The sequence below is a fragment of the Delphinus delphis genome, chromosome 1 (genome assembly GCF_949987515.2).
Source record: "Delphinus delphis chromosome 1, mDelDel1.2, whole genome shotgun sequence".
Classification (NCBI taxonomy): domain Eukaryota; kingdom Metazoa; phylum Chordata; class Mammalia; order Artiodactyla; family Delphinidae; genus Delphinus; species Delphinus delphis.
The window spans coordinates 558,653-585,598 of NC_082683.1; the positions used below are offsets into that span (position 1 = coordinate 558,653).

General features: G+C 55.2%; 1 protein-coding gene across 2 annotated transcripts; it reads right to left on the reverse strand.

Moving 5' to 3' along the window:
- Positions 1-116: 116 nt before the first annotated feature.
- SSU72 (SSU72 homolog, RNA polymerase II CTD phosphatase) lies at positions 117-25,659 on the reverse strand. 2 transcript variants are annotated; one of them, XM_060012918.1, is made up of 5 exons: positions 25,283-25,659; positions 15,680-15,823; positions 2,735-2,874; positions 1,962-2,080; positions 117-407 (listed from the first exon to the last, which is right to left on the reverse strand). In XM_060012918.1, exons 1-5 carry the CDS (start codon positions 25,459-25,461, stop codon positions 336-338), a joined length of 654 nt encoding a protein of 217 aa, XP_059868901.1. In that variant the 5' UTR covers positions 25,462-25,659; the 3' UTR covers positions 117-335. The 2 variants fall into 2 exon arrangements, with proteins under 2 accessions (XP_059868901.1, XP_059868891.1); XM_060012908.1 differs by having other exon boundaries at positions 117-592.
- Positions 25,660-26,946: the final 1,287 nt, after the last annotated feature.

The window sequence follows — 26,946 nt, forward strand, 5'->3', positions numbered from 1 at the left end:
TTGACCCACAGGCCCGGACTGCCGTCTGAGGACCCTGACGGGAGGTCCAGGCCAGGCAGGGTACTCTGGATGAAGCCAGGACGACCAGCAACATCTACTGATGAGACAATGGCAGGTTCTTTCCCAAAAAGTACAGCCTGTTGCTTTATTCAGGGATTTGTACATTGCAGCCAGTTAGGGGAGACGGGAAAGGGGTGCTCAGTGAGAGGCAGATGGCTGGGGGGAAATGTGCTATCAACCGTTTTTTTCTTTTTTGGTTAAAGAAAAAAAACTATAATCAATATCCCACTCATGAGTAAAAGTGGGATGGGAAACACTTGATTGTAATCTGGCATTTATGTATATCTTCTCATTTCATATGTACAGTTTATTTGGGCACTGCTACCGTCCGTCCATCGGCAGAATACCTAAAGGTAAAAACAAATATCAGGAAGGAAGAAGTATTAACAAAAGGAAGCTCAGCAAGGTGGCTCCAGGCGGGCGGGGGCCATCAGTAGAAGCAGACGGTGTGCAGGAAGGTCCTGCCGCTCTTCTCCTCAAACTCCTGCAGCAGCTCGTCAATCTCGTTCTCCATGTCCTCCGTGTGCTGGATCTGGAGCCAGAGGAGAGCCGCCCTGAGCCGCCCGCGCCCAACAGGCAGCCCCACCCCGCCCCGGCCTGGTGCCGCCCGTGCGTGCGGGGCGGGGCGGAGGGGAGCCCGACAGGGACGGGACACGGAGCGGCTGCAGCAGGGCGGGTGGCCTCAGATGCCACACATACGCGCACTGCAGACGCTCGCCGCCTGCACTGCCCCCACCCTGAAAATGAGCAGACCCGACCCAGACAGTACCGTCGCGGGCCCGGTCAGCCAGCAAGGAAGCCCAGGGGCCGTCCCGTGCACTGTAGCGGGTTAAGCAGCGCCTGTGGCCCCCACCCGCCAGCTGCCACTAGCGTCTCTCCCGGCTGTGAGGCCCACCGTGTGTGCGGTTAGATGTCCCCTGGTGGAGAACCACCGCCCTGGAAGGAGGCGGCCCTGCCAGGGGACAGCCCCAGGGTGGTCCGGGGCCAGCTCCTCAGCCCGCCTGTCCTGGCAGGGGCTGGCCTGCGGCCGAGGCCCCTCGCTGCCCCCCGTCTCGGCCTGTGAGCAGTGCCTCTCCTCTGCAAGCTCTCGCCAGCCCGACCCAAGTGGCTGTCATGTGTGCTATTTCTGGGACGTGTCAGCCCCTTCAGCCCTGTCTTTTGCCTGATGGCCAGACCATGGGAACAACTGCTGGAGCTTCAGCAGCCACCCTGGACCATGAGACACCTTGGGAACAGAAGCTGTGCCGGGCAAAGTAACAAGAGAGCAGGGGCCTGGGCCCCTCACACAGCAAACCCGTCCAGGCCTGCCTGTCTCCAGACTTCTTGGTTAAGCCTCGTTTTCTTCACTTTTCTATCACTCACAGTTAGTTGGCCTAAATGCAGAGGCCACAGGCCAAAGATATGACCAGACATATGAGTTGGGTCGGTCCTTTTGTCCCATCTAAGAGGAAATGTTTGGCTCTGAGCACAGCTGCACAGTGGCTGCAAAAGCTCTTGGGGTTTCCTGTACAAGGGAAGATGCCCAGGGCCACTCGGGGAGGGCTGGACGTCTGGAATGAGAAGTGCGGGGGCAGAGAGGACCAGAGCCCTTTGACGCCATCTCTGGGGGCTCCCGGGCTCCTCTAGCTGTTTGGGGTCTTGGCAGGGGGCCTAAGTCCTGGGAGCCATCTCCACAGAAGCCAGACCCCGGCAGGTCACTCACCCCTGCAATCAACCTAAAACGCTCAAAGGTGCATTCTTTAGCCAGAGCTGACTCGGTGACTCTCACCTGTGGGCACCTCTGCATTTATGGGTTTTAACGTTTGGCAGTAAGCGGACCGTGAACCGAGCGGTGTGCTCGTCACGTTCATGCTGAAGCCCTTGTGTGCACGACGCAGGCCCGCCCAGGGCCCGATACTCACGCACTGGCAGAGCTCACAGATGAGGAACGCCCCCAGGGTGGCCTCTTCGTGGTTGTCCTGGATGTCCACGTTGATCACATGCACAGGCTGGCACGTCTCCTGCTCCCTAGAATTCAGATCTGACCGTGACAAGAGGACGGAAGTCAGAGGCCTCAGAACAGAGCGCAGGAGGCTGTGCGCTGCCCAGCCTTCCTTCGGGGATGCAGTTAAGGACCAACATCAGAGCATCTGACCAGGCCGAGCACTCCCCCCCACCCCCAACCCCGGGAGGAGCCTCACGCCAAATACGGCTGGGACCGCAGGAAAGCTCGCGCTCATGAAGCTGGACCCCAGGCCACCTGGTCACACCTGCCAACTCCAGCCCGTCCCGCGGGACAGCAGCTGACAGCACCCTCACTTACAAAGCACCAGGCCCTAGTCCCTCTGCACCACACGTGCTCCTGCTGTGCCACAAAGGCCCTGAGCCCGCACTGTGCTGTTGGCTGGCACAGGTGGTTTTGCCCTGGCGAACACGGTCAGCCCCAAGGCCACCATCTCCTGCCCCCACCCCCTCCCAGGGCCCACACAGGTCAGGGGCCCTCTGTCCACCTCTCTGTGGCCTTGCCCCATTTCCCCCGCCTGCCGGAGCCCACAGACGCACCGGGAACCCTTCTCCAGCCCTGGGCCAGGAACAGACACCACGCACAGGACGGCCCGGCTGCCTCAGAGGCGCTGGACGCACAGCAGGACAGAGGGCACGGCACAGGGCCTGGCGCTGCAGCTGTTGCGCTTACCTTCCACCACCTGGTCGTACACCCGCTCTTCACAGGTGAGGATCAGATCAAACAGATCTTTGCAGTTCTGGAACCTTTCTGGCCGGGGCTTGATCCTCTTATTTCTGTCCAGCATGTGTAAAATGCCATTCTGCGTGTAGCTGAGTGCCCGAGTTAAGGAACTCTGGATAAAGGCCCCGCTCCCCCCCAGCATCCGCGTAGGCGCAGCCACCCGCCCCCCCCCCCCCCGGCCCCCAGCAGGAGCATCAGGGCGACGGAGGCACGTGGGGGCAGGCTGGGCCGCAATCCCCCATCCCGCAGGAGACAAGTCAGGTGAGAGTGCTCGCCCCCAGCCCAGCCTACTGGCTGCCCTTGGACCCACACCTCTCCAGAAAGCAGACCTAGTGTCTGCAGCCTTCTCTCAGGTCCGTGTTTCCCCAACCAGGGATTGAAGCTGCACCCCCTGCAGTGGAAGCTCAGAGTCTTAACCACTGGGCCGCCAGGAAGTCACTGATGGCCTTTTTCGTCCTGCAGAGTCTTGGCAAACGCTCATGCTGAACCCAAGCCCTTTGGCAAAGACAAAGCTAACCTGGAAACCCAATCCCAAGCCTAGCTCAGCATGGCAGTGAGAGAATCCGGAAGCCCACCCAAGGGAGGACACGAAGAGCGTCCAGGAGGGAGAAGCCTTGGGTGAACTGAGGGCAGAGTGAGGGGAGCCCAGGCCCAGGACCTGGAAGGGCCGAGTCCCTCGGAGCTCGGATGGGCCACACAGGTCCCGCAGTCAAGGTCTGTGCCAAGCAGGTGGCCCTGAGCTGGAAGTGCCTCCTCTGGGACCCTCCAGACAGGACCCCACCCCCACCCCCAACCCCGATGGCTGTGTCCTCGGCCCCAGGAGAGGGCTCACTGCCCCAAAGACGAAGCCCGTGGTCTCTAAGGGTCATTCTGGATAGTTTGAAACAAGCATGTTGTCCACTCTACTCGGACACAGATGAGCTGATTTAGGAACTCTGAGGGATACATTTACTGTCTTTCCCAGATTTTAAGTTATGAGAGTTTATTTCAATGAGCTCGTATTACTCAAAATACATTTCCTACCTTCTTGGATGGTGAAAACGGCTTTTAAAATACATTTAATTAAGAGTTTTCACTTGAAAAGACACTTGACTGTTAGCTGTGGGGCGTTTTTGGTTCTTGCCATTTTTTAGACAAGCGTAATAACCACGGCCACCTCATGCTGGCCTGCGTCCCCGGGCTGGCCCTGCCGCCTCCTAGCTGCCCACAGCGGCTGCGCTGCTACATCTAGGTCTTCCTCCCCAGAACCTGGTCCTTCGGACACCTGGCATCTACGTCCGGCGGAAAGACACAGGCCAGGGAGGCCCCACGTGGTGCAGGGCTGGTGGTGGAGGCTCCCTGCACTCCCACAGTGGCTCCAAGACCGGCCACCCAGACAGCCCGGCTTCAGGTGACACCAAGGCTCACGGTGACGGCTCCCTCAGAGGGGAGGCCACCAGGTGCTCGGGGGGCTCCTCAGGGTCCCCAGCAGTCTTGCAAAGCCCCTTCCTTCTTTCCTTGACCCTCAGTTATGCACATAGATGATGTAACAAATGAAAGTCAGCTGCACATAACTGAGGACAAAAGGCCTAGTTCAGAGATCAAAGCCTCACCTTCATCAGTGTAACAAGGAAGGAGTAACAGGGACATTTTGAGACTATTTTCTGGCAAATCCCGGATACGCAGGGCCCAGGTCGTGGCAGGCAGGACCAAGGACAGCGCATGCTGGGTGCGGGTGTGGGTCCTTGAGGATGAAACGACGAAACACTGGATTCCCAGGGACCTGCCTGAACTCCCGCCTCACACCAGGGTGAGACAGGAAAAGTGGGGATCAAGATGGCGACAGCTGTCTGCCACCAAGACAGAGCCTTCATTAGGGCCTGGCTTCTGAGGGAAGGCCCACGCTCTGTGCACGGAGGGAGGGAGGGAGGGAGGCAGGGGGCGTGCTCACCCCACGGAGGCTGGGATGCTGCAGACTCAGGGGCCGAGCACTCCTAGCTGAGCCACGACCTGCAGGGGCCAAGGCAGCAGGGCCCCGGCCGCTCGAGGCATCTGCACCGAACCCATCAAGGCCAAGCCCGTGGACCAGAGCTGCAAGGGAGCTGGGCAGCCAGGACCACCCCCTGGGGCCCTGCCAGGTGGGAAGGACACGTTAGGCCCCTAGAACCACTCCCACCCCACATGGGTGCTCCCCCAGCCAACAGCAACCTTGGGCCCAGAGGCAGCGGCAGGCCTGGCTGACCACAGTGGGTAAAGGGCCAGCCGACCTGCCGAGGCAGGAAGCCTCCTTTAGGGAGGGAGAGCTGGCTGGGGCCTCCCTTTGAGCTCACACGCTTGTCAGAAATAAACCCCCCAGGCGGGGAAAGCTAGCTCAAGAGCCCAACCCACGCGGACGGAGGCCGAGGTGAGTGCAGGCAGAGAACACGGTGTCTGGGCCCCTGCCCCTGCCCCATGTCTCCTGGGCTGCGGCTGTGCGCCCCAGCTCACGCCTGGAGCCGCTGCACCTTCAGAGGGCGGGTCTCCCCCTCTCACCTGGGACAGATGAAGGGCGGCGTGGGCACCTCCTCTGCGGTGCAGATCCGCAGCTCCTCAGGAGTGGGGGCCCCAGAAAGACGAGAGGTTCTGTCTGCTGCCACAGGAAGTACGACAACAAAGGATCGTTCTGAAACACTCTGGGGTCCTACCCATCCAACGATGCAGACCCTGTCAGCGGAGAGCACGTGCTCTCGAAACTGCTACATGAGCACCGGCAAGCCTGCTGGAGCGACCCCGCGGGGGGCACTCAGATTCAGGATGGGCCCAGGGACTGTCCTGAGGGGAACACGGCAGGCACAGGGGGCTTGTGTCCAAAGTTCAAGGGCAAAAGGCAAACATACCGGAGGGTCTGAGATGCACCCAAAGGGACCACAGACCGGCCTTGAGCCAGGACCTGGGCCTGGAGGCTGCCCGTCCGGAGTGGCAGAACCTGCTCTGACCCGGGTGCCCGAGGGCTCCAGTCTGTTCTAGTTCAAGGCAACTTCTCAGATGTGAGGTTTAGCCCCCAACCACGAGTTCATCCTACATACGTGTGCTCAGCACGGAAAACAGGTTCAGCTGAACGCTTCTGTCTCAACAGTGATGCTGAGAGATACGGGCCTGACAGTGCGTCCGGCAGACGTGACTTCTGGGCGCCCGAGGCAACGCCTTCCCGAGCCCTCGGAGCGCAAGCACATCATTCCTCCTGCTGCCCCAGCCCAGCCATGTGGGGGGATTCGGCGAGGATGCGGCTCTGCTTCCCGTCGGACAAGGAGGGCCCGGGAGGTGGGCAGAGGGGGCCAGGCCGGCACAGAGCAGGCCCCGGTGCGCGGAGCCCATGCTGGGAACCTGGGGTCAAAGCAGAGATGCCCCCTGTGAAGGCAGGTGGCTGAGGGCAGAGGCTGGGGCCAGACCAGTGAGGAGACGGATGGGCCGATTCCAGGGCAGGGGTGAGGCGCCGACAGAACCCACATACGGGGTCAGACGCTCCCTCGGAGGTTTAACAGTGGAGCCCACGCCCCCACGTCCCCTCCCAGCCCAGGGCCCAGGCCTCTGCTGAGGACCGGCCAGGCTCCCGCTCCCCCAGGGACAGAAGTACTTCCCTTCCCAGGGTCGGAAGTGACACACCTCAGCCTGGTCGCCCACAAACATCACCCAGCGCACGTGATGGAGACAAACCTGGGAAGAGACAGCCTCGGAACACCGAGAACAGAAGCAGGATCTCCAGGTGGAGTCAGAACCCCGAGGAAGTGGGCGAGGGGGGCCAGGGGCAGCGCCAGCCGAGCCCTGTCGGGAAGGCGCTTCCGGCAAGTGGCCTCCCAGGCCCGCCGGCCGCCACCACCTGTGTTCTCTCCCAACAGCCAGGCCCGGGAGCCCGGCTCTGCCCCCGCACTGGGGCTCTGGGAATGGAGTGGGCAGGGGGCGGCTCGGGCAGGCCCTGGCTGGACCGTTGCGGTGTGTGCTTCACCGAGAGAGGATGCCCTCGTCCGAGCTGTTCCTCGGATGCTGACCAAACGGAGCCCAGGGACTTTCAGCATCAGCACCTCTGCCCCCCAACGGCACCAGGCGTTTCCCGCCTCGAGGCTTAGCCCGGGGTGTGAACCCAAATCCCACGGCTGGAGCTGGCCAAGTGGGCTGTGCCCCAGAACACGCTCATCCCAGGCATCCTCCAACCTAATTCTACTTCCAGTACTGAGCTTGATCCAACTGAAACAGAAGATGCAAAACCCCTCACACAGGGGCCCAAGTGCCTCTGGGGGAAGGTCCTCAAAGACAAGGACCAGCCCCCCGCTGGCCTGGACGGGTGACCACTGGCCAGCCACGGGCAAGAGCTGGGGCTTCCGCAAACCCACTGGGCCGAGCACAGCACCAAGGTAAGCAGGACCTCGTGCCTCTGGAAGCCCACGGTGACCTCCCAACTCCAAATCCAGGAGTCTGGACCCTTGCTCAGCGGCCCTGCGCTCTTCTCTGCTGGATTCAAGAATCCACTCAGAGCCCTGCCCACCTGTGGGGCTTCCCTCTGGGGTGCCCGTCCCGGGGAAGGGGGAGGCAGCCAGGAGCTCCCTCCCTATACATGAAGCCTCCTGGGCACTGAGTGGATGCGCAGCTCTGCAGGGAAATGGGCCACCCCATCTTGGGAACAATTTAATCATTTTGCTCAAATTTTAGCCTCACTACCTAACGACAACCTCGCCACCTTCATTTCAGATGGGCACCAACCGCGGCTGCACGGGTCCAGCCCTCACCCATGCCCTCCCTGTGCCGCCAACAGTCTGCTGTCACAATACCCCCAGGGTTTTGTGTCAGAGCCATTAGCCTCATAGGCCTCGTGAAAAGCACAAGCCCAAGAAGCACAGTCACTAGTCACTGGCCACTGGGGGGGGCAGGACGGGTGACAACCTCGTGTCTGTGAAACGGCCACATCCCCAGACAGAAAACTTAAGAACAAACTGGGTGCCTCAGACACACGTGCTGCACAAAGGACGCCCTGGAGGACAGCGCAGGGAGCCACGGGATGCACAACTGGGCCGTTTTTTGGAACAGGGGTCACGTAGAAAAAGAATGATGAAAATTAGAAAAACAAACCTCTTGAGCAGCATGTGCAGAGAGGGTGCTCCAAACGGCCTGAGGCCCGCAGGGACCAGAAGCCTGTCTCATGAGCCGCCCGTGGGGCCGGGGCCGGGAGAGCAGGGCCACAGGCAGCCAGGAAAGGGCAGGACAAACCGAAGCAGAGGAGCGACTACAACTTCCCAGACTGCAACCAGGCAGCGAGGTCGCTTCGGTCGGGCCAAAGTCAGCAAAAAATGAATTGGGAAGTAGCAAATACGTTTCATCCGTAATCCTGTTCTACACACACTAGTCACAGGCCCGGCTTCCAGAGCACGTCCCGGTCGTGTGGAGCCCCCCGGAGGGCAGCTGCCATCCCCCCCACCCCCCGCCAAGAACACAGCCTGGACCGGAAGGCGAGGAACACTCACCCGTCTGATCGACCAGGGCCCCTCCACCAGCCCTCCCGGGACGGGCGCAGCATCCTAGGGGCTCTGCTCGCCCGGCCTCTTCTGCACGGGGCCTGGGGCCCGGGAGGCAAGAACCCGCCATCCCTCTTCTTCAAAGGAAACACTCCCTGCACAATGGTGTTAGAAACAAAACAAAACAGTGACGGCCAGAAAGCAGACTCTGCAACCCTCCAGTCCAATGTCTCCTCCTCAGAAACCCGACCTCAGAAGCCGCCTTAAGTCAGCCTGAAGGGGACAGATGGCAGAGACAGACAACACCGTCTAACCAGGTGCGGCTTTAGCAGACTTTAAATAATACAAGTAGGGCTTCCCTGGCGGCGCAGTGGTTGAGAGTCCGCCTGTCGATGCAGGGGACACAGGTTTGAGCCCTGGTCCAGGAAGATCCTGCATGCCGTGGAGCAACTAAGCCCGTGCGCCACAACTACTGAAGCCTGCGCTCTAGAGCCCGCGAACCACAACTACTGAGCCCGTGTGCCACAACTACTGAAGCCTGGCGTGCCTAGAGCCCGTGCTCCACGACAAGAGAAGCCACCGCAATGAGAAGCCCGCGCACCGCAACGAAGAGTAGCCCCTGCTCGCTGCAACCAGAGAAAGCCTGCGTGCAGCAACGAAGACCCAATGCAGCCAAAAATAATAAATAAATTTATTTTTAAAAATAAATAAAAGTGGTAGACCACTTGTCCAAATAGAGTAAAATGCTACATTTATTTAAATTTAAGAGGAAGCTCAAGAAAATATTTTTTTAATAAATTGGCTGAATAAAAATGCAATGGGAAAAATATCTTTAGTCTTAGTGTTTTGTTTCAAATAGACACGTACCTACCCTCCAGCTGTGTGACATCATAAAAATTTTGATCTCAAAACAAAAGAGAAAACCTGAGTCCTAGGCTGGAGCATTTTACTTACTTTTTGAGAAAAACCCCTCAGATCATGAATTAGTCTGCAAATACCAAATCACTTCTACATAAATGGTTCAAAACAGACTAAATCCCAAACATCACAGGGCGGCGGGGGGGTGGGGAGGGTGCGGTGGGGGAACAACGTGGTGATGCTCTAGGTGCCGATCTCCTGGCTGCCTACCGCCCACCTCCAAGCAGTGCCCGAGATCCACCCCAAACACTGTGAGTTCAAGGAAAAATAAAATGACCCCCACCCTCACTGAAATTCCACTTACTGAGTGATTTAAGCAGGAACAGCACCAAGCCCAGGGTGGCCACCGACCCAGATGTCCCTGGATGACCCCCCGTGCTCCCTGCCGAGCCCTGGCCAAGCTTGGCGTTCTCGAGACCACGCAGTTTGCACAAGAAACCAAACCGTCTGGCTAAGATGGAGGGAGGGTGGGGGGCTGGCCCAAGAGGCCAGTGGTCATTGCAAACCAACCCACCTGTGCCCAGCAGGGTTCCCCGTGGGGACCCGCGGGAGCAGCCAGGGTCGAGAGGCCTCTGAGAAACACAGCAGAGGAAGGAAGGGCCGCAAGCCTCCCAGGCAGGAAGCAGCCGAGAGGAGGAGCGCTGCCGAGTGTCCCCAGCTACCTGGGACACACCAAGGGCTGCCCGACATGGCCTGGCAGAGCCTGTCCTGACAGACTGTCCGTTCTTATTCTGGTGGTCATGGTGACGCCCTGCCTGTCCTGATGGGGCTGGGGTGGGGTGGCTGTGCTCCTGCACACGAGCCAGGGAAAGGCCGACGGCGGAGTTCAGGAGCTTACAGGTGACGCCCACGCACCAGGGAGATGCTCCACGAAGTGTCCGCGGAGATGGTGCTTTGGGGCCAGATTCCTCGAGCCCAACCGCGTGCCAGGGAGAGGCCCTGCCCTCAGACACGGACGTGCGACCCAGACCCTCCCTGAAGGCCCCCATGACAGTGCTTCTCTAGTTTCCAGGATGTGTGTCCCCAAAGACACCCTGCTCAAGTCCCTCGCTTTAGAGGATGGCATCAGGAAGGTGCAGGTTCACGTGTGGACGGGGCATCTCGGGGGCAGGAGCCTGGGGCACCTAATGGCGACGCAGCTTGGGCACAAGGCCGCTGGTGTACGCACTCCTTCAGTCCCCATCCACATGAGGAGCGGTCAGTGCCGAGGTGGACATGGCTGGACCCCGTCAGGGTTCAGGGCCAGGGGGAAAGCCGTACCCACGCGCTGCTGGCACCTAGACCCACACCCGCCCACGGCAAGGCCCGCCCAGCCCACTCCCACACCTCCTCAGAAGCCCTGCCCTGAGGCGGGGGGGAGGGCATTCCTGATGCCCACCCGGCCCCCGACCTCGGAGCTGACACAGCTCACCCGGATTCCCACCGGCCGGCCAGCCCTCCAACACTGGCCACAGGCCACGGCCACCTCAAATTCAGACTCCAGACACATGCCAGGTGCCAACGGGAGGGGGCCAGAGCTGACTACTGCTCCCCCCCGCCAGGGAACCGTGACAACCCCTCACCTGTTATGGATGGAGACACCCTCCCCTCCAAGGCACCCAGTCTGTGTTTTCACGGCAAAGCAGCATGGATGCAAGAGGTCTCCCTCGAGCCACGGGGCTGGGGCAGCACAGGGGCCCAACTGCAGCCCCCCATGGCTCTGAGTCGGGCCCCTTCCTCCCTGGAGCCGGGGGGCGAAGCCAGGGCAAGAGCAGGCCGGTAGGCGGGCAGGTGGCGCTGCAGCTGCTGTGCATGGTCACGAGAACACTCAGCCACCAGCCGTGGGAGCGGCGTCCTCAGCACACCTGGGTATGAGCAAGGCTGACAGCAAAGAGCTTTAGGCTTGAAATACTCTCAAAGGGTTGTGGCGACTGCTGGGACCCTCGAACATGAAGAGCTGATGCACCACAAGCTGTCACGAGGCCCCACCGCTCCTGAGGCTGGCGGCGGGAGCTCTGGCGTGGTCTGCAATGGCCTCGCCACCCCGGTCCCCAGTCAAAGTGAACCCACCAACGCGGGCTGCGGCGTCACCCACCGGCTACACGCTGCGTCTGCACCCCACCTGCCGCAGGCTGTGGGGACCCCGACCTGCCTTGCTGTCGCCTCAGGAGGGACCCCGCAGCCACCTCGGGCAGCCAGCTGCTCGACTCGGGGCAATGCCTGTCAGACATGCAAGCTTCTCTTCCGGCCACATGTGAAATACCTGAAGGCCTTAACTTTTATTTTAAGCCTGAGTGCTTTTCTAAAATCCAAAAGCTTAAGCATCAGTAAAACTAGATCAGAGTTTCCCTGGGAACCAGTGTCTGGCTTAGGAACACACTCATGTGTTAAACAGACACTGTTTTCAGTAACCACTTGAAACCACAGCTGCCAACCAGGGTGAAATGAGATGGGGTCAGATAGGCGAGCTCACGCCAGGCACGCACGGGGCCAGTGAGGGTGACCAGGGACCGCCCACGACGGGGGTCAGGCAGGACACGCTGAAGGTGGGAGCCCAAGGGGCTTGGACTTGAAATGCAGGAAGTGTCCTCAGGGCAGGGCCGGGCAGCCACCCCGTGCCACCGAACGCAGCAAGAGAAGGCGAGGAGGGTCTGACGAGACCCCAAGAACAAGGTTCTGGAAAAGTCCAGGGGCCTTGAGCAGGACGGAGCTGCTGTGTCCACTAACCTCGTACCCAGGATGGAGGCCCGGAGGCTGTGGGATTTATACTCTTAGAAATTACATTTATTATTACCTTTTACTCCAAGACAACAAAAATTACACAGTGGAGAAGTGAGTATACACATAAATTAACCTAAGGCCTAAAAGACAATGAAATTGAGAAACTGAAAATGAATAAACAAATAGTTAAAAAACAATCTAACCCCAGAGGTATTTAATTACAAAAGAGCCACAGGAGAAAGAGGGAAAGTATGCGAGATACAAGTTCAACACGCAGCCTCCACTTACAGGGTAAAGTCAGGATCTGGGCGAGTGTTGGTTATATCTGCACTGAAACTCACTGTTTGGGGAGCAATTGGTCACATGTATTAAAAATCACATGAACTATATTTAGAGCTACACATTCACTTGCTTTTTAAGACAAGTGGTTTTGTAACTCACAAAGCAATTATCCAAAACCAAGGAAAGATAGCTCTCCTGGAGCCGTGAGGACACTGCCAGCCTCACCTTTCCTGGCGGCCCCTCCTCCGTGACTGGGCCCAGGGACCCTGTTCCTTAGGTCACAGATTGGCCAGTCTTACATTTAGAAGAAAATGACTTATCTTCCCCCAAAAGTGCACCAAGTAGGCTGAGGTTCAGCTGCAGATTCTGCTCAACTGATGCTGGAGAGCCCGGGAGGAAGCTCAGGTGTGGAAAGTGGCTCAGGCAGAAAATGGAAAGATCTGGAAGCCTCTACCAACTTGACACAGGAGGTACACTACAGCCCCCAAACGGAACACCAAGTTTGAAGCTGCTCTGTATTCAAAAGGACTCCAAGGCAAAGGGATGAAAAAACTTAAGGTCCACGGGAACATTTACACATAAAAGAGGACAGCTCAACGACAACGACAAAAGGACAGCTCAACTTCGGACATTAGGCAGAAGCTAGCTCCTAAAGACCCGTGCTGTACGACCTGTGGATCAGAAACGTCCAGAAGAGGCAGAGCCACAGGCGGGGCTGGGCCAGCAGCTGCCAGGGGGCTTCCTGGGGGGAAAACATCCTACAGTCTGCTGAGCGCACAGCCCCGTGGACCCGCGAAGCCGTGCACTTGAAGCAGGTAGATCGTCTCACAGTCAAGGACAGCTCCCGCCTTAGAGGCGTCCGAAGAGAAGACCCTCTTACATGCCCGGGGAGGGTCAGGTGAACCCAGATTTCCTGCACTATCGTTGAGAGTTCCCACAGGGGGAGGGAAACGTGAACCTCACCAGGCTGTCTGGCTCCTCACAGGGCTGGGCGACATCAGGCAGGTGCTCTGCGGCCACACCTGTCACCGCAGGACCGAGGCCGCAGCCTCTCAACCCAACCCACTCCTGCTTGTGGCGAGAAAACCAAAAGCAAACCCCCTATTTACAGCCAAATAATGAACAAATAAACTGCTTGTCTACTAACGACTACAGACCAGAACCCACTGAGGGCTCGAGAGCCACAGGGTCCCAGGCCCCAGCCCACAGGGCAGAGCGGTGCCCAGGCAAAGCCCGCAGACGTCTCCAGGGCCCACCTGTCCCTGCCAGCCACTTGGCCTCAACTCCCCGGCTCTGCCCAACAAGGGGCCTCTTCTCTTCCCTGAAAGCTCAAACGTTTGCTGCATGTCGTTTCGCCCTCGGGTCCCATCTTGCAGTATTCTCCTAGCTCTGCACTGTGGCCACAAAAGCCGCGTCTGCAAATGTCCGGGTGTTCTATGTCACAGATTCAGGTTTTGACCTCGTCTGCTGTGTCCTGAGCACGTGGGGAAACGCGGGGCTCCCTGCCCCACGCCTGATCACCAACCCTGCCCAAGTTGGCAAGGCCTCCGGCCCCCCACCCCCTGGCATCCTGCCAGCGTCCCAGTGGACTCCCCGTCCCCCACTGCCGGCAGACGCTCCTCTGTTACTGGCCAAGGGCTGACTCAGGCAGAGCTGAGCATAGTGCCAGACACAGCCTTGTTTTGCCCCTTCCCACCCCACCCAGAAGGTAGAAATCCCACCCAAGTGAAGCCAGCAAAGCGACAAGGCTCCCTCCCAGAGGCTCGTGAAGGGCAGCCAACGCGGGGGGGGGGGGGGGTGTCTATGGAGGCAACTCCCCTACACGGGCCCGGACAGCAGGCACAACCATCCCCTGGACTGGATGCTGCTGGGGAGACCACAGGCCTGTACAGTCACCCCGAGAGGAGAGTCTGAGTTCTGAGAGGCTGGGCTCTGCCCCTTCGTTTAGAGCCACCAGGGACACGCACAAAATCCCTCCAGATTTGGTCTACAATGTGTAAATGCTGCCCATTCCCAGAAGTAGCTCTGATGTGAAAGACCTAACTTACAATAATTAAGGGAGTACAGACTAAGTGCATTATCTGTTGTCGTTTCTCTTGTTGAGTTTAAGTCTTTAAAAAACGAATGGTGCTAACTGAACAATGATCTTAAAAAATACTGGGTTGGCCAAAAAGTTCTTTCCGGTTTTCCTGTAACATCTTACCCTACAGAAAAGCCCAAAGACATTTCTGGCCAACTCACTAGATGGGGTCTCAAGTTAAGCTCATCAACAGAGAGTTTTCAGTGCAAGAACCGAAAGCCTGGAGTTGGATCCCAGCTTTCCCAGGGGAGCGGCCGTGGCTGGCGCCTCTCCACAAGGTTAGGACAGCTCTCACCACACGGCACCGCCACGCGGAGCCCAGGACACGGCTGGCATCTCCCCGGCAGTATGCAGAGCTGTTCCTAACGTGGTCTGCGCCTTCTGAGAAAGGAGTGTGTGCGCAAGGTGCGCTGCAGGGTCTCTTGGGGCTCCCACACCCCCGGGAGGGCCTTGGGACTGCATGGGGCAGCGGGGGGTGCTGGTTCTGGTGGGCGTGAGTCCTGGACCCCCAGCATCAGTGCCCGGCTGGGGCACTGATGAGAAATACCTGCATTTCTGCCCCAATGCCCCCACCCGACGTTTTCCCTTGCAGCTGGGGAGGAGCGGGCACGGGGTGGAGCGTGCAGCAACCACCAGCGTCCAGTGCGTTTTGCTGGAATGACCTCCGGGGCCCCTCGCAGCTAAGTAATCTATAGGTGTACAGAGAACATTCGTAGTTTATTCACAATTGCAAGAACGCCGAAGTGAAGGAAGCTTTCCACCCGGTGTCTATACTCCTCTCGCTTGGGATGTGTCTGGTCTCCATCCTGAGAACCACCGTCACTCATGGTAACATGAGGTGTCCCAGGAATTTAAAGCAGCCCGGGGTGACCGTGAAGTGTCTGGTCAAAACCCAGCCAGCAAGGATGATCTTAATATCCACAGCCTGGGGTCACATTCACACGAATCTGGCTTTAAAATACCTTCCTTTCGCGTGAGTCTTAGGAAGCAGACAAAGTCTGTTTTGTCTCTTCCTGAAAGGAAGTCAAGTCCTCTCAAATTCCCTGCTTCTAACATGCTTCCTTCGGCACCCAATGTGGCCCTCTCATGAGCTGACCCTCCAGAAAGAGCACCAGAGTGTGAGGCAGCCGCCCGTGAACCAGTGCACACCCACGCCCACACCTACCTGCAGTGTGCAAAGCCACGGATGGCGGGGTCCCACCTTCCTCACCTAAGCTGCTCTAATACTGTATCACAACCTTCCCCGACTGTGTCCACGTGGACTGCAGCCCACGGCCCCGAGTGGCTCCAACCTCTGGACGGTCCCGTGAGCACCAGAACAGAAACCCAGTGACCCCGCACACCTCAAATGGGCCGCCGCGTCCCCTGCCTCACAGGTGCCCCTGAGTGGTGCCCACAGGTGACACCTGTCAGAGACAAGCACACAGGGTTAAAGGGCAACCACTGGGATGCAGTTCTTTGTCTTTCCTAAGGAGATCGTTGTACATCTGGTCATATGTGGTTTTGAAATCATAAACGTTTGGCTTGTCGGGTGCTGGTCCTGGAAGCTTCACATGAGTTCCTGTTCCAAAGGACCGGACACTGAATCCTCGTTTGCTGAAAGACACAAAACGACAGAGAATCACAGTTGGACTAAATGAGACACAATATGCTAAAAAGGAAAATGAAATGGGAAATGGACCATATGAACAATTTTGTTGGTCTCAAAGAACACGTTTCTCAATTCTTAACTCTAAGTATTTTATTTGCAAATTTAAAAAAATCCTGTAGCACGTTACACAAAAGCTAGGTGAAGCCAATCCCAACAGAAGACAAAGGATCCTGGAACGTAGGGGAACGAGGTGGATGTCTGTGATGGCCACAGGATAGACACGTGGTAGAGGGAAGATTTCACCTAGAACGTCTTGTCATCTGACTCCTGTCCTGGTCTCTAGAAGGAAACCATTTGTCCAGGTTTCCAGCTGCCGTGATGCAGGCTTCCCAGGACCAAGAATAGAGTTTCCGGAGCCCCGGAGCAGAGGGACACTCCCCCGGCCTCCTACCTCGAGGCGCCAGCTGCGAGGGCCAGAGATAAGGGAAGGCCTGAGTGTCTCCTAATAAACTGAGGGAACCTCCTTGACAGGCAGCGTCCACGAGCCACAATCGCACCCTAAGCAAGAAAGGTCATCGCACACACTGCGGCCCCAACGCCATCCTCACTCAGACCCCAGCTGCAGACCCCATGTTCCCTCAAACTCACAAGCGGTGAAAGCCAACACTGGGAGTGTTCAAAGCGTCTACGTGAAACGGCCTTCTCATCCTAACCTCGTGTTTATACATCACTAAAACGTCCGTGTGGAAGCATCCCTGCCTGCCAACTCGGGAGCAGGCCCCAGGCCCACCAGCCCCGACGTTCTCCTCACGGCCCCGCAGGCTCTGAGGCGGCCGCGGTCACTGTCTCAAGCTTTTTTGTACATTTTATTGCAGCTCAGGGGTGTCTGGCCACATCTGGAGGCCCACGGAGGAGCGAACGTGTCCATGCACACATGTCCCAGCACGTGGGGAAGCCCAGGTCTGCAGGCGCCACTCCCCCGATCCCTCGTGGGCACCGATGCCTCTCTGCTGAAAGGCGGACAAATAAGGGAGGAAACCTCACTCGGCCCCCAGCGCCTGTGGAGCGAGACCCGTGGTCTCTCCCAGCAGACACAGCACTTCTAGAAGGCCAGCCCGAGAGTCACTGTCCCTCCCACAAAAGACAGGAAGGACCCACAGGTCACTTGCTGTCACTGTGAGAATGGGGAGGGAGGCGAGGAGCACAGCCACTGCGCCTGGTGCGACAGAGCCTCACAGACACACGTTTTTAAAGCACTTCTCATCCGGTTTGGGTCAAACACCTTGCCTGAGTCCTCTGAAGCTGGTAATGTCCCTCTGTCCCTGGAAGGCCCGAGCTGTGCCCTCAACCAGGCCCCAGAGGTCACTGTGATGGAGAACACGGGGGACAACAGGCACGACTGAGGAGTGAATGGGGCCATGGCCACCTGAGCTGTAAATGGACAACAACCAACCCAGCCCCAGTTTACGTGCAGCTCCAGGCCCCGGGGACACGGAGGCTGGGATGCAAGGGCCCAGCCACGCGGGCACCTCCACCCACAGGCTCCAGCAGGTGCCCAACAGACCACGTCACCCAACCCGTTTCCTCACCAGGTCAGGTACGTACAATAAAAGAAATGTTCTCTGTCAAAGGACCAACAAGGCAGGGATGAAGACCCCCTTGACAACAGCCGCGCGGGGGTCACACTCTCCCAAGACAGTGACCGGGAACAGGTCACGGCCATGTGCGCCATGGGAACACACAGCAGTGGGCCACGCTTGTCTTGCTGGCTTCATGATTTGCCACTACTCCACAAGAACTGCCCGAAACAGAGAGCTTATCCTCATAGTGCCAAGCCCCTCACCCCAAAAATACCCTGGAGGGAGCAGGTCCTTGAGAGAGGAACGTGTGCTATGGAAAAACACTAACCCACAGAAGCAAGGTCCCTGAGGGCTTGGAGCTGAGTCCAGTCCCTGCAGAGGGAGCCCAAGGTGTGACCCTGCCAGGAAGCGACACAGTGACTGCGTGAATCCAACTGCTCGACACACTCCTGGGGCCACCCCGGGCCTGTCTCCAAAGGCCACGTATCTGTTCACAAGATCTTGGGAGAAAGGCCTGTCTTCTGGTGGATGCTTTAAAACAAGCCATTTGAAACCAAATAATGAGTGAGTTAAATGTGTGAGAGAGAGTGCCTTTACAGGTCAGAATGCGAAACCACGCTGAGACCACCTTTCTCAGCTAGCTACCCAAGAAGCCTGCTCCAAAAGGGGTCCCAAAAATCATTTGGGGGAACAGTGGGAAAAACAAAACGCTTCCCAACAAAAATAAGTGAAAGATTCATTTAGACACAGTTCCTCCATCACTTTTTTAAAAAAAAATCAGTATTTCTACATCTCAGTCATCCCTTTGAGATACTTACTCATAATTAAAGAACTTATTTACATGAGCCCAACTCTTAAACCTAAGTTCAAATTTATTAAAATGAGCCCAAGCACAACTACTCTTGAAATACATTAATGAAATATATACTGAATAAGTCTTAATTTAGCCAGGCAGCAGCAAAGGAGACTGTTAAATCCCCAATGGCTAAAGTTTTAAGACTGAAAAACCACCACCACTTCTACTGGTGGCAGGTTAGCCATTCCATTTTTGATCCAATGATATTTTCTGGAGCTTACTATATGTGCTGGGGATTCAGCAGTGATTGAAACAGACCTAAATCCCTCTCCTCAGATGCTCTGGGAGTGGGAACAAAGTAGGTAACCCTCCAGGACACAGGACGGGGGAAGCGCAGAGATGGCAAAGCTGTGGGGCTGGGGGTGATGGGAAACAGGGTGCCTGGGGGCTCCCAACACATCCTGCACCCCGTAATGCAGGCCCCAGACAGGACCCCAGGGTGTTCCTGGGGTTGGCGTAGGACATGTGTGCCACTGAAAAACTGCCCATAGGGTTCCCAAGAGGCCCTAGGTGGAGAGGCCCCAGCACAGGGTCTCACATGCCCCTGCCTCCTGCCGGGGCAGCGAGCCTGAACTGCCCGGGTGGACAATCTCCTTCCCTTACCTCCTGTCACAACAGGGGCTGAGGCGTGCGCTAGGTGTCCAAGTGAAACACTGTCCATATCCCTAAAAGTAGATCACCCCAAAGATAACCTGGGCCCATTTTCCACACGGCTGACCCCTAACAGGGCTTCTAAGAGGATGCCTGCTCGGTCTCTGAGAGGCTGGGTGAGGTCTCTCCTACTAGAAACCGTCGGGGGAGGGGGGCCGCAGCTGCCCTCTGCTCACTGCCCTCCCTAACTGCCTGAAATGTTACTCAAGCATATTTAAAAATAAAATGAAACCCCAAAAGAGGAATTTACTGGCAGAAGAATTTAAACTGCACACACAAAATGAAACCCAGTTTGTTCTTCCCCCAACAAAATGGTCACAAGTGGCAAAAAGGCTAGTTAACAACAGAAGCCCTGTTTCTTCTAAGCTCATGCAACTGACAAAACAGCCCATCTTGTGTGTGACTATGTACAGTGACGATGTGTTTCTCACATAAAAGGACTGAGCGCTGTAAAAATATTGCTGACCACCGAAAGGCTTTGTCTCAGGGGCCAATTATTTTGTATGTTAAACAAATCTTCCAGACAAGTATTTATCAAACTTGTCTTTATAGGTATCAAAAATCTATCAGAAAAATATAGAAATTATGTTACACATTAAGACACAGAAATGTTAAGTTATAGAAAAGATTACACTATCATAAAAAACATTGGGGCTTCCCTGGTGGCACAGCGGTTGAGAGTCCGCCTGCCGATGCAGGGGACACAGGTTCGTGCCCCGGTCCGGGAAGATCCCACATGCCGCGGAGCGGCTGGGCCCGTGAGCCATGGCCGCTGAGACTGCGCATCCGGAGCCTGTGCTCTGCAACGGGAGAGGCCACAACAGTGAGAGGCCCGCGTACCGCAAAAAAAAAAAAAAAAAGAAAACACCCAAATTTACAGTATGGGTTATGCCATTTTTTTTCTATTTTCTATAGTGTGGTTATTAACCTAATTCAAAGCATTATTGTGGCTAAGACTGAAATCCTAGACCACTGCAAACCTTCTGAAAGTAGGACGTCTCTGAGTAGGACACAAGATGCTTACGAGCACAAGTCACCTTTACTACAGGTAAAATCGCCCACTGCTTAATCAGCCGTTTCTAGCTACACAATGACCTCATGCTTACCCAACACAGATCAACTGCTCAAGCACCATCACACTATAACGCCTGCCTGCAGTTTCACTGTGGTATAGCCACAAGCTGGGAAGATCAACTTCCTGAAATGTTAATATTCCAGTAAAGTTGATGTCACCCCTAGTAAAACGTCAGCCTAAGCACTTCCCAATGTTTTCTAGGGTTTATTTTATTCTCACCCTCCCATAGGTCAAGAAGAAAACAAAAGGCCTCTCAGCATGAGATCACCACGCATGGAGCTTGTCAAACGTGCCACTTTGTTTAGCGCCCAAGAGAGCTCCTGCTTAGATGTCCCTGCTCCAGGCCAGCTCTTCCTCGACCCTGGCTTCTCGAAGGCCAGCTTGCTCTGCCGGCCACTGTCGGCCTCCCCAGGGTGCAGGGCCAGCAGAGTAGGGCCTCAAGATCTGGTACTTCAGCTGTTCCAGTCCCAGCACTGCCCTAAGCGCTACTAACCATGGTGAACCCGCTCAACTATCTTCCCTGGGCTCGACCTGTTCTCACCTACAGAAGGTTGGAGATGATGATCCTTAAGGCAGGGGAAAATGTTTTAGCTGCTGGAACTGATACCATGCTTGGTCTACCCAGTTTCGTCTCAATGTTCACATCCAAACAGAAATCTACCTTCTTCCAACCAAGCCTTCTGGTCTTAGTTCTGCCTCCTGAAGACAAAAAGCAAAAAAACAATGCAGAGTCCCTTAAAATCTATGATGGCAAACGTGTCCCCTGTAGGCACCTCTTCTAACCTTATACACACAATTTCAAATCTTCCACCTCCCCAGATAGTTTCCAGTTTACCTTCCTCAAGTGTACCCAGAAACAAAGTATCAAAAATGCAGCCAAAGGGGCCGCAGGGGATAGCGGACAATCCCTCCCTGGTTTAGAACAAGAGGCTTCTGGAAATGTGTTCAAGACAAGGGGAGAGTTTAGCACCGTCTGGGAGAGTGCTGTGTCAAGCCGCCTGGGCTCACTCAGATCCTGTGTTCAGATCCCAGCAGCCCTGAGACTCAGTCCCCTCTGGGAGAGGCTGTCTGAGTACCTCCATCCCAGTGTGGCTAGAGTCCACATACTCTACTCATGACATTAAGACTTGAGCGCCCCACCCCAAATCGGAGAATCACAGGACCTCAGCTGACTGTCGCACTCCCCGCAGCCTAGATCCTCCTCCAGCCCGTGTTCTATCCCATCAGTTCTGTCACTCATCCGTCAGCACTGGAGCCCCTTGTAGCCAGATCCTTGCTGTCACTCATGAGCTGGGGCTTCTTGCTCTGGGTATTATCTCCTCACCTGTGTACGTGTGCACATCCTAAGAGTTGTGAGGACGAAATCAGACGGCATTTGCAAAGCACCTGGCACAGAGGAGCTCAAGAGACTGATTCTAACCTTTTTTCTTCCACATCTGCAGCCTCTCTGCTCATCTTCCCAAAATCAAACTGCTCAGGAAATTATGATTGAAAACAGTAATTTAGAGAAGTCTTTCTTTAAAATCTGTTTTGAATTGCTACGATTAAAAACAGCTTCCAGGGCTTCCCTGGTGGCGCAGTGGTTGAGAGTCCGCCTGCCAATGCAGCGGACACGGGTTCATGCCCCAGTCCGGGAAGATCCCACATGCCGCAGAGCCGCTAGGCCCGTGAGCCATGGCCGCTGAGCCTGCGCGACCGGAGCCTGTGCTCCGCAATGGGAGAGGCCACAGCAGTGAGAGGCCCGCGTACAGCAAAAAAAAAAAAAAAAAAAAAACAGCTTCCAAAAATCAGCAGGCCCCTTGACCTCTAACAGAGAGTTTGGAACAAAAAAATAAATTAATTGGTTCCAAAGGGACACCTTAATCCACAGAGTACAAAGAACAGGAGGCTCTGTGGAAATAAACATAGTCTTCCTGCACCCCTTAAAAAACCTGAATGGCTCCAGGACTAGTATTTCAAACAATTTAGTCTCAAAAGATCAAAAATGATCACCCCAGGGAACATTATGACTAGCTCTAGAAAACGCCAACATTTATTAACACTTGTATTTGACTTCTCAGAAAAATACAGCCTGAGCAGATTTTCAAGGGGGCAAAAATAAAATTGAGTTTCACTAATAAATGACCTAGCGCGCATGCTTGATCAACTACATTCCTTATGATAGTTCATTTCAGAAGTTTTCCTATGCATAGTTTTATTTAGTTGTAACCAAACTGCATACACAATTTTCCTGTTTTCACTTATACATTTCTTTTTTTGGCCATGCCCTGCAGCATGTGGGATCTTAGTTCCCCCACCAGGAATTGAACCTGTGCCCCCCTGCATTGGGAGCTCGGAGTCTTAACCACTGGACCGCAAGGGAAGCCCCTCATGGTACCTTTTTTTTTGTTTTTGTTTTTTTTTGCGGTACGTGGGCCTCTCACCGTTGTGGTCTCTCCCAACGCGGAGCACAGGCTCCGGACGCGCAGGCTCAGCGGCCATGGCTCACGGGCCTAGCCGCTCTGCGGCATGTGGGATCTTCCCGGACTGGGGCATGAACCCGTGTCCCCTGCATCGGCAGGCGGACTCTCAACCACTGTGCCACCAGGGAAGCCCTATCGTACCATTTTTTAAAATTTATTTATTTATTTAATCGTACCATTTTTAAATGCTTTTCACAATCATCTTCAAGGCCTAAGTCTCTAAATCTTTTATAAGCTCTACTAGTTGTAACAAAAACCATCATATAAATTTCTTAAACATCCTTTTAAACCCTGTAAGTTATCGAAAGAGATAAAGCCATAAATAATTTTCAAAAGTGAAAACGACACAAAAAGTTGTTCAATCTCAACAGCAATTTTAAAACTAAAGGGCGAGATACTTTTGCCCCAGCAGCATGAAAAGATATAAATAATGCCCATATTGTGAGGAAATGGGAATTCTATAAACAGGTACTTTTCTGGAAGGCAGTTTGGCAGAATGTATGAAATGTAAAATATGCCTACTTTTTGACTCAGCAATTTATGCCAAGGAAATAACTAGAAAAGTGTACAAAGATACTTAAAATGGCACAAGAATGTGGACATTATAAAACTGAAAACCAACCACCTGTTACGGGGCGTGGTTACCAAAGTGACTGCTGCACAGGATTGCTCTGAGTACTGGCTCATGGTTTTGTAACCACTGCTATTACTCAACATGAATAGATATGTTCAAATCCAATGTATAAAAATAAAAGCAGAAATGAATATTGAAATCAAACTATGTTCACGTTCTGTGGAGAGATTACCTAACAGTGCTCTGGCCTCCCTTCAGTGTGTGTCCGGATGCCTGCAAGAACATCCAGAAAGAAGGGTGTACCCCAAAATGGTACCGTGATCCTTATCTTCTTCATCTTCTATATTTTCTACAGCGAGGATTTTTTGCAACAAGCAAATACTATCATTTTAACAAAGGAAAACACCCCCCAAATATAAGCATTTTAGAAATTAAAGATTCACGTCTAAAATAACTTCACATTCATGATACAAATAATGTATGTTACCCTAAACTTACCTCCTTTTGCCCTCATTCTGAATCTACTTTTCTCATGAGTAAATTTGAAAAATAGTAAAATGGGTAAAAGTACACAAGCATTCCTACTTGGTGATTATTTGGGGGCTCTTCTGCACCCTCATTTCCGCAGGAGACCCAAGGCTGTGCCAGTTACTTTGAACTAAGCAAGGGCTTAAATCTTGCTGGTGACTGTCTCAGGGCTATCAGATAGGCAAGACTTTGGAACTGATTTACTAACAAAGTTGCTACAGGAAATTTAAAAACATTTCCTTTTGTAAGATTTCACCCCAACTTTGTTATGCAGATAGAGAAGAGCTTAAATAAAGGATCACCAGCCAGAACCAGCAGAATGAGGTGGTCTCCAGATCACTTGTCATTCTAATTAAAGACATTAAATTTTATTTTCCTTGAATAATTTTCCTGGAGCGTGAACCTTGCAATCTTTTCCTTAAAGTTACCACTTTTAGTGACTCTGAACAGATAAATGCAGTTTGGGGATCAGATCCAGCACACTGTAATTCTTGCACTTTTCCAATTTTAAAACAACTTTACAGTTTAAAAAATTCTAGTTTAGAAACGAACTCCACATTGGTTTGTAAGGTTCGAAGCCTATCACACTAGACCAAAAAACAACATTAACTGAATACTGCAGACAGTGTGGTAGATGTTAGGAAGAATTAAACTCATAACTAGCAGATCGTGGACACCTGGTGCGTCCAGCTTCATTAAAAACGAGGGGCGAGGGAGAATTCTGATTTCCCCAGGAGAGTCAAAGCTGACTGCCGTAGTAGGAGAAGCAGCGAGGCATGGTTGTCCTGTAATGTCCACATAAGAAAACTTCAGAAGAAACGGCAGTTTCAACTTTTACTATCAAAGTTGACATGTACACCAAACTTTAACTGTAATGCAAGGTGTCAATTTCACATTCTGTAAAGTGATTTTGAACGAAAAAAAATTTATCAAACGGGAATAAAATTTTATTAAACATATACAACACCGGCGTCACAAAAGGGGAGTTAGCACTGAAACGTGAAACCAAACTCACGTGTGGTTCAGAAATTATCGACTGGAGATTTTCCAAGGGAGGAGAAAGGATTTTTTTGCATGAGACTTGAAAAATGTAGATAGAAGCAAATACACAAATGCATGAAATTAAAATAGGCCATTTCCGTGTTTTTACGACTTGTTCTACCCTGAGATCCTGTCGCGCAAGTTTTCCATATTTGATAAAAAGGCGACACGCCCTGGACACAACCGGCCTATCCTCTCGTGGACCCTAACCTTCGTCTTGCAACTTACCGCCTCACTGCTGAGCATTTTACAGAGGCCATGATTTTCAGATACACAGACGTGCGTACGAAGTAGACGCGAACAGCATCAGCCTTTCAGGTTTACTAGCAGTTTGAGGTTTCAGCGACCCGGAAACATTTCGGCTCAGAATGTGAATTTTTCGCGACGCTAAGCACACGTAGGGGACCGCGCGGCGGACCGAGTTTTGTCGATTCCTCGCTGCGCTCGGCCCTGTAGCCAACGAGCCTGGAGGCGGCGAGGCCTCTCGGCCGTCCTTCGGGGGCCGCCGCGCACCGCCCGCCTGGGAACCTGGGCCGCCCGGCACGGGTCAGGGAGAACCGGGGCCGGGAACCGCGGCCGCCGCCACACAGCACGGGCCGGGAGCCGGAACCGCCCAGCACGGGCCGGTCGGCCGGAGGGACGGCCGGTCAGCCGGCGTCCGCGGGGCGCGCTGGGCCAGGGCGGATGCCCCAACTACCTGAGGATGTTGTGCGCCTCCATGCTCCGGTTCTGGTTGCTCGAGCACACCACCGCCACCCGCAGCGGCGATGACGGCATGGCGGCGGCCGCACGGTCCGCGACTCCCGCTTCGGGACTCCCACCCAGCCGCGCCGCTTCCGCGCGAGCAAGATGGCGGCCCCGGCGCCCGGAAGTCATTACGCGAAGTGGCGGCGCCGGCGACGTAGCGCGTCAGGACGCGCGGCGCTGGCGTGTGTACGGCGTCCCAGCGGCTTCCCAGCGCCGGCCCAGAGAGCTGGACCGCGGGCCGTGGGAGGCCCAGCTCCCCGGGCGCCAGACCGGCCAGCGAGCGCGCCGCTGCTTCGGGCGCGAGCGCCCAGGCCGGCGCTTGGCACGGAAGCCTCCTGGCGCCCTGCGTCGGCGTCCTGACGTCACAAGCCCCCGCCGCCGTCGCCGCTAGTGACGCGCAAGGCGTCGCGCCGGCTCCTGTGACGTCACGCGCGCCGTCGCCGTCGCCTGGAGTGACGTGAGAGGCGCCGCGGCCCCTGGGGCGGGCGTTGGAGGTGACTGGTCGTGCCCGGCGTCTCCAGGTACCGATCTGCGCGCTCCGTCCACCCCGGTTGTTTTCGCACCTGCCGCCCGAGCCGGCGATCCTCCCTCGCCCGCTCTCCGCTCGCCCTCAGCCAGTCCCCGAGATCCTCCATGTCGCTCCTTGCGCGCCTCCACCGCTCTAGGCCGAGCCCCCGCGCCCCTCCTGGGACGACTGCCACGGCCTCTTACCGGCCTCCCGTCCCCAAGCTCGCGCAGACGCCAGCGCGTGGCTGTCCTCTGAAAGCCCTGGGAAGTTTGACATTTAAGTGATGTTGTGAAAGTATTTGAAGAGATGATTAGAGAGGAGGCGTAAGGAGGTGTGAGGAAAGCTCTCGGGTTGGGAGAGCAAATTGACTTAGATCCTTGGGTTGGTTTGGAGGCGCTGCGGGCGTGAGGTTTGGGGTCATGATATGACAGTGAAACTAATCAACCCGGTTTTGTTGTTCTCCAGCCACGTCCGGCCGCTTGGAGTGGCCAAATGAACTGATGTTTTGATCTGGGAGCGCAGCAAAGGGAGGGGGCAAGGGAATGGCGATTCTCCGCCGTGGATCCAGAAATGATGAGACATGAAGGGACATGAAGGGGTGGCGGCAGTGGAAAGGTACTGTGTGCTCTGGATTGGAGATCCCAGTGGAAGAAATGTCACCAGAGCCAAACGGTGGTAGAGCAGGATACTTGAAACACGGTGTGGAGGGGGCCGCCTTTTGAATACCTATAGGCTAAGCGTGACCACAGGCAAGGGCAGAAGAGAGTCTTCCTGTTGGAGAGGGAGAAACTCAGAAGCCAGGGCAGTGAGAGCCCACCCTCACTGATGTCCTACCATTGCTCCTGATGTTTTCACAGAGAAAAAAGCTGAGAACCAGACGCTCAGAATACTTAAGGACCCTCGGGCGCAGTGTATGGGAGGGACAGTGCGTGACTGCAAGAAGGAAGCATTTACTTGGAAGGACCTGGGGGTTGAGGGATGAATGAGGACGAATGAGGGCATCTTCCCCCGCTCCCCGCACTCTGCTCTGTATGTATTTAAATATGTGCAGAACATAAATCCAGGAAGACATACACTGAAATTTGGCAGTGGGAAAGACGGCATTT

Bases quoted from the DNA above. Each gene is read 5' to 3' on its own strand.
- SSU72 (XM_060012908.1), bottom strand. From the start codon at position 25,461: ATGACTTCCGGGCGCCGGGGCCGCCATCTTGCTCGCGCGGAAGCGGCG. The intron at 2,081-2,734 runs GTAAGCGCAACA...TGTCACGGTCAG, and splicing joins GTACGACCAGGTGGTGGAAG to ATCTGAATTCTAGGGAGCAG. The intron at 593-1,961 runs GTGAGTATCGGG...CTCTGGCTCCAG, and splicing joins TCTGTGAGCTCTGCCAGTGC to ATCCAGCACACGGAGGACAT.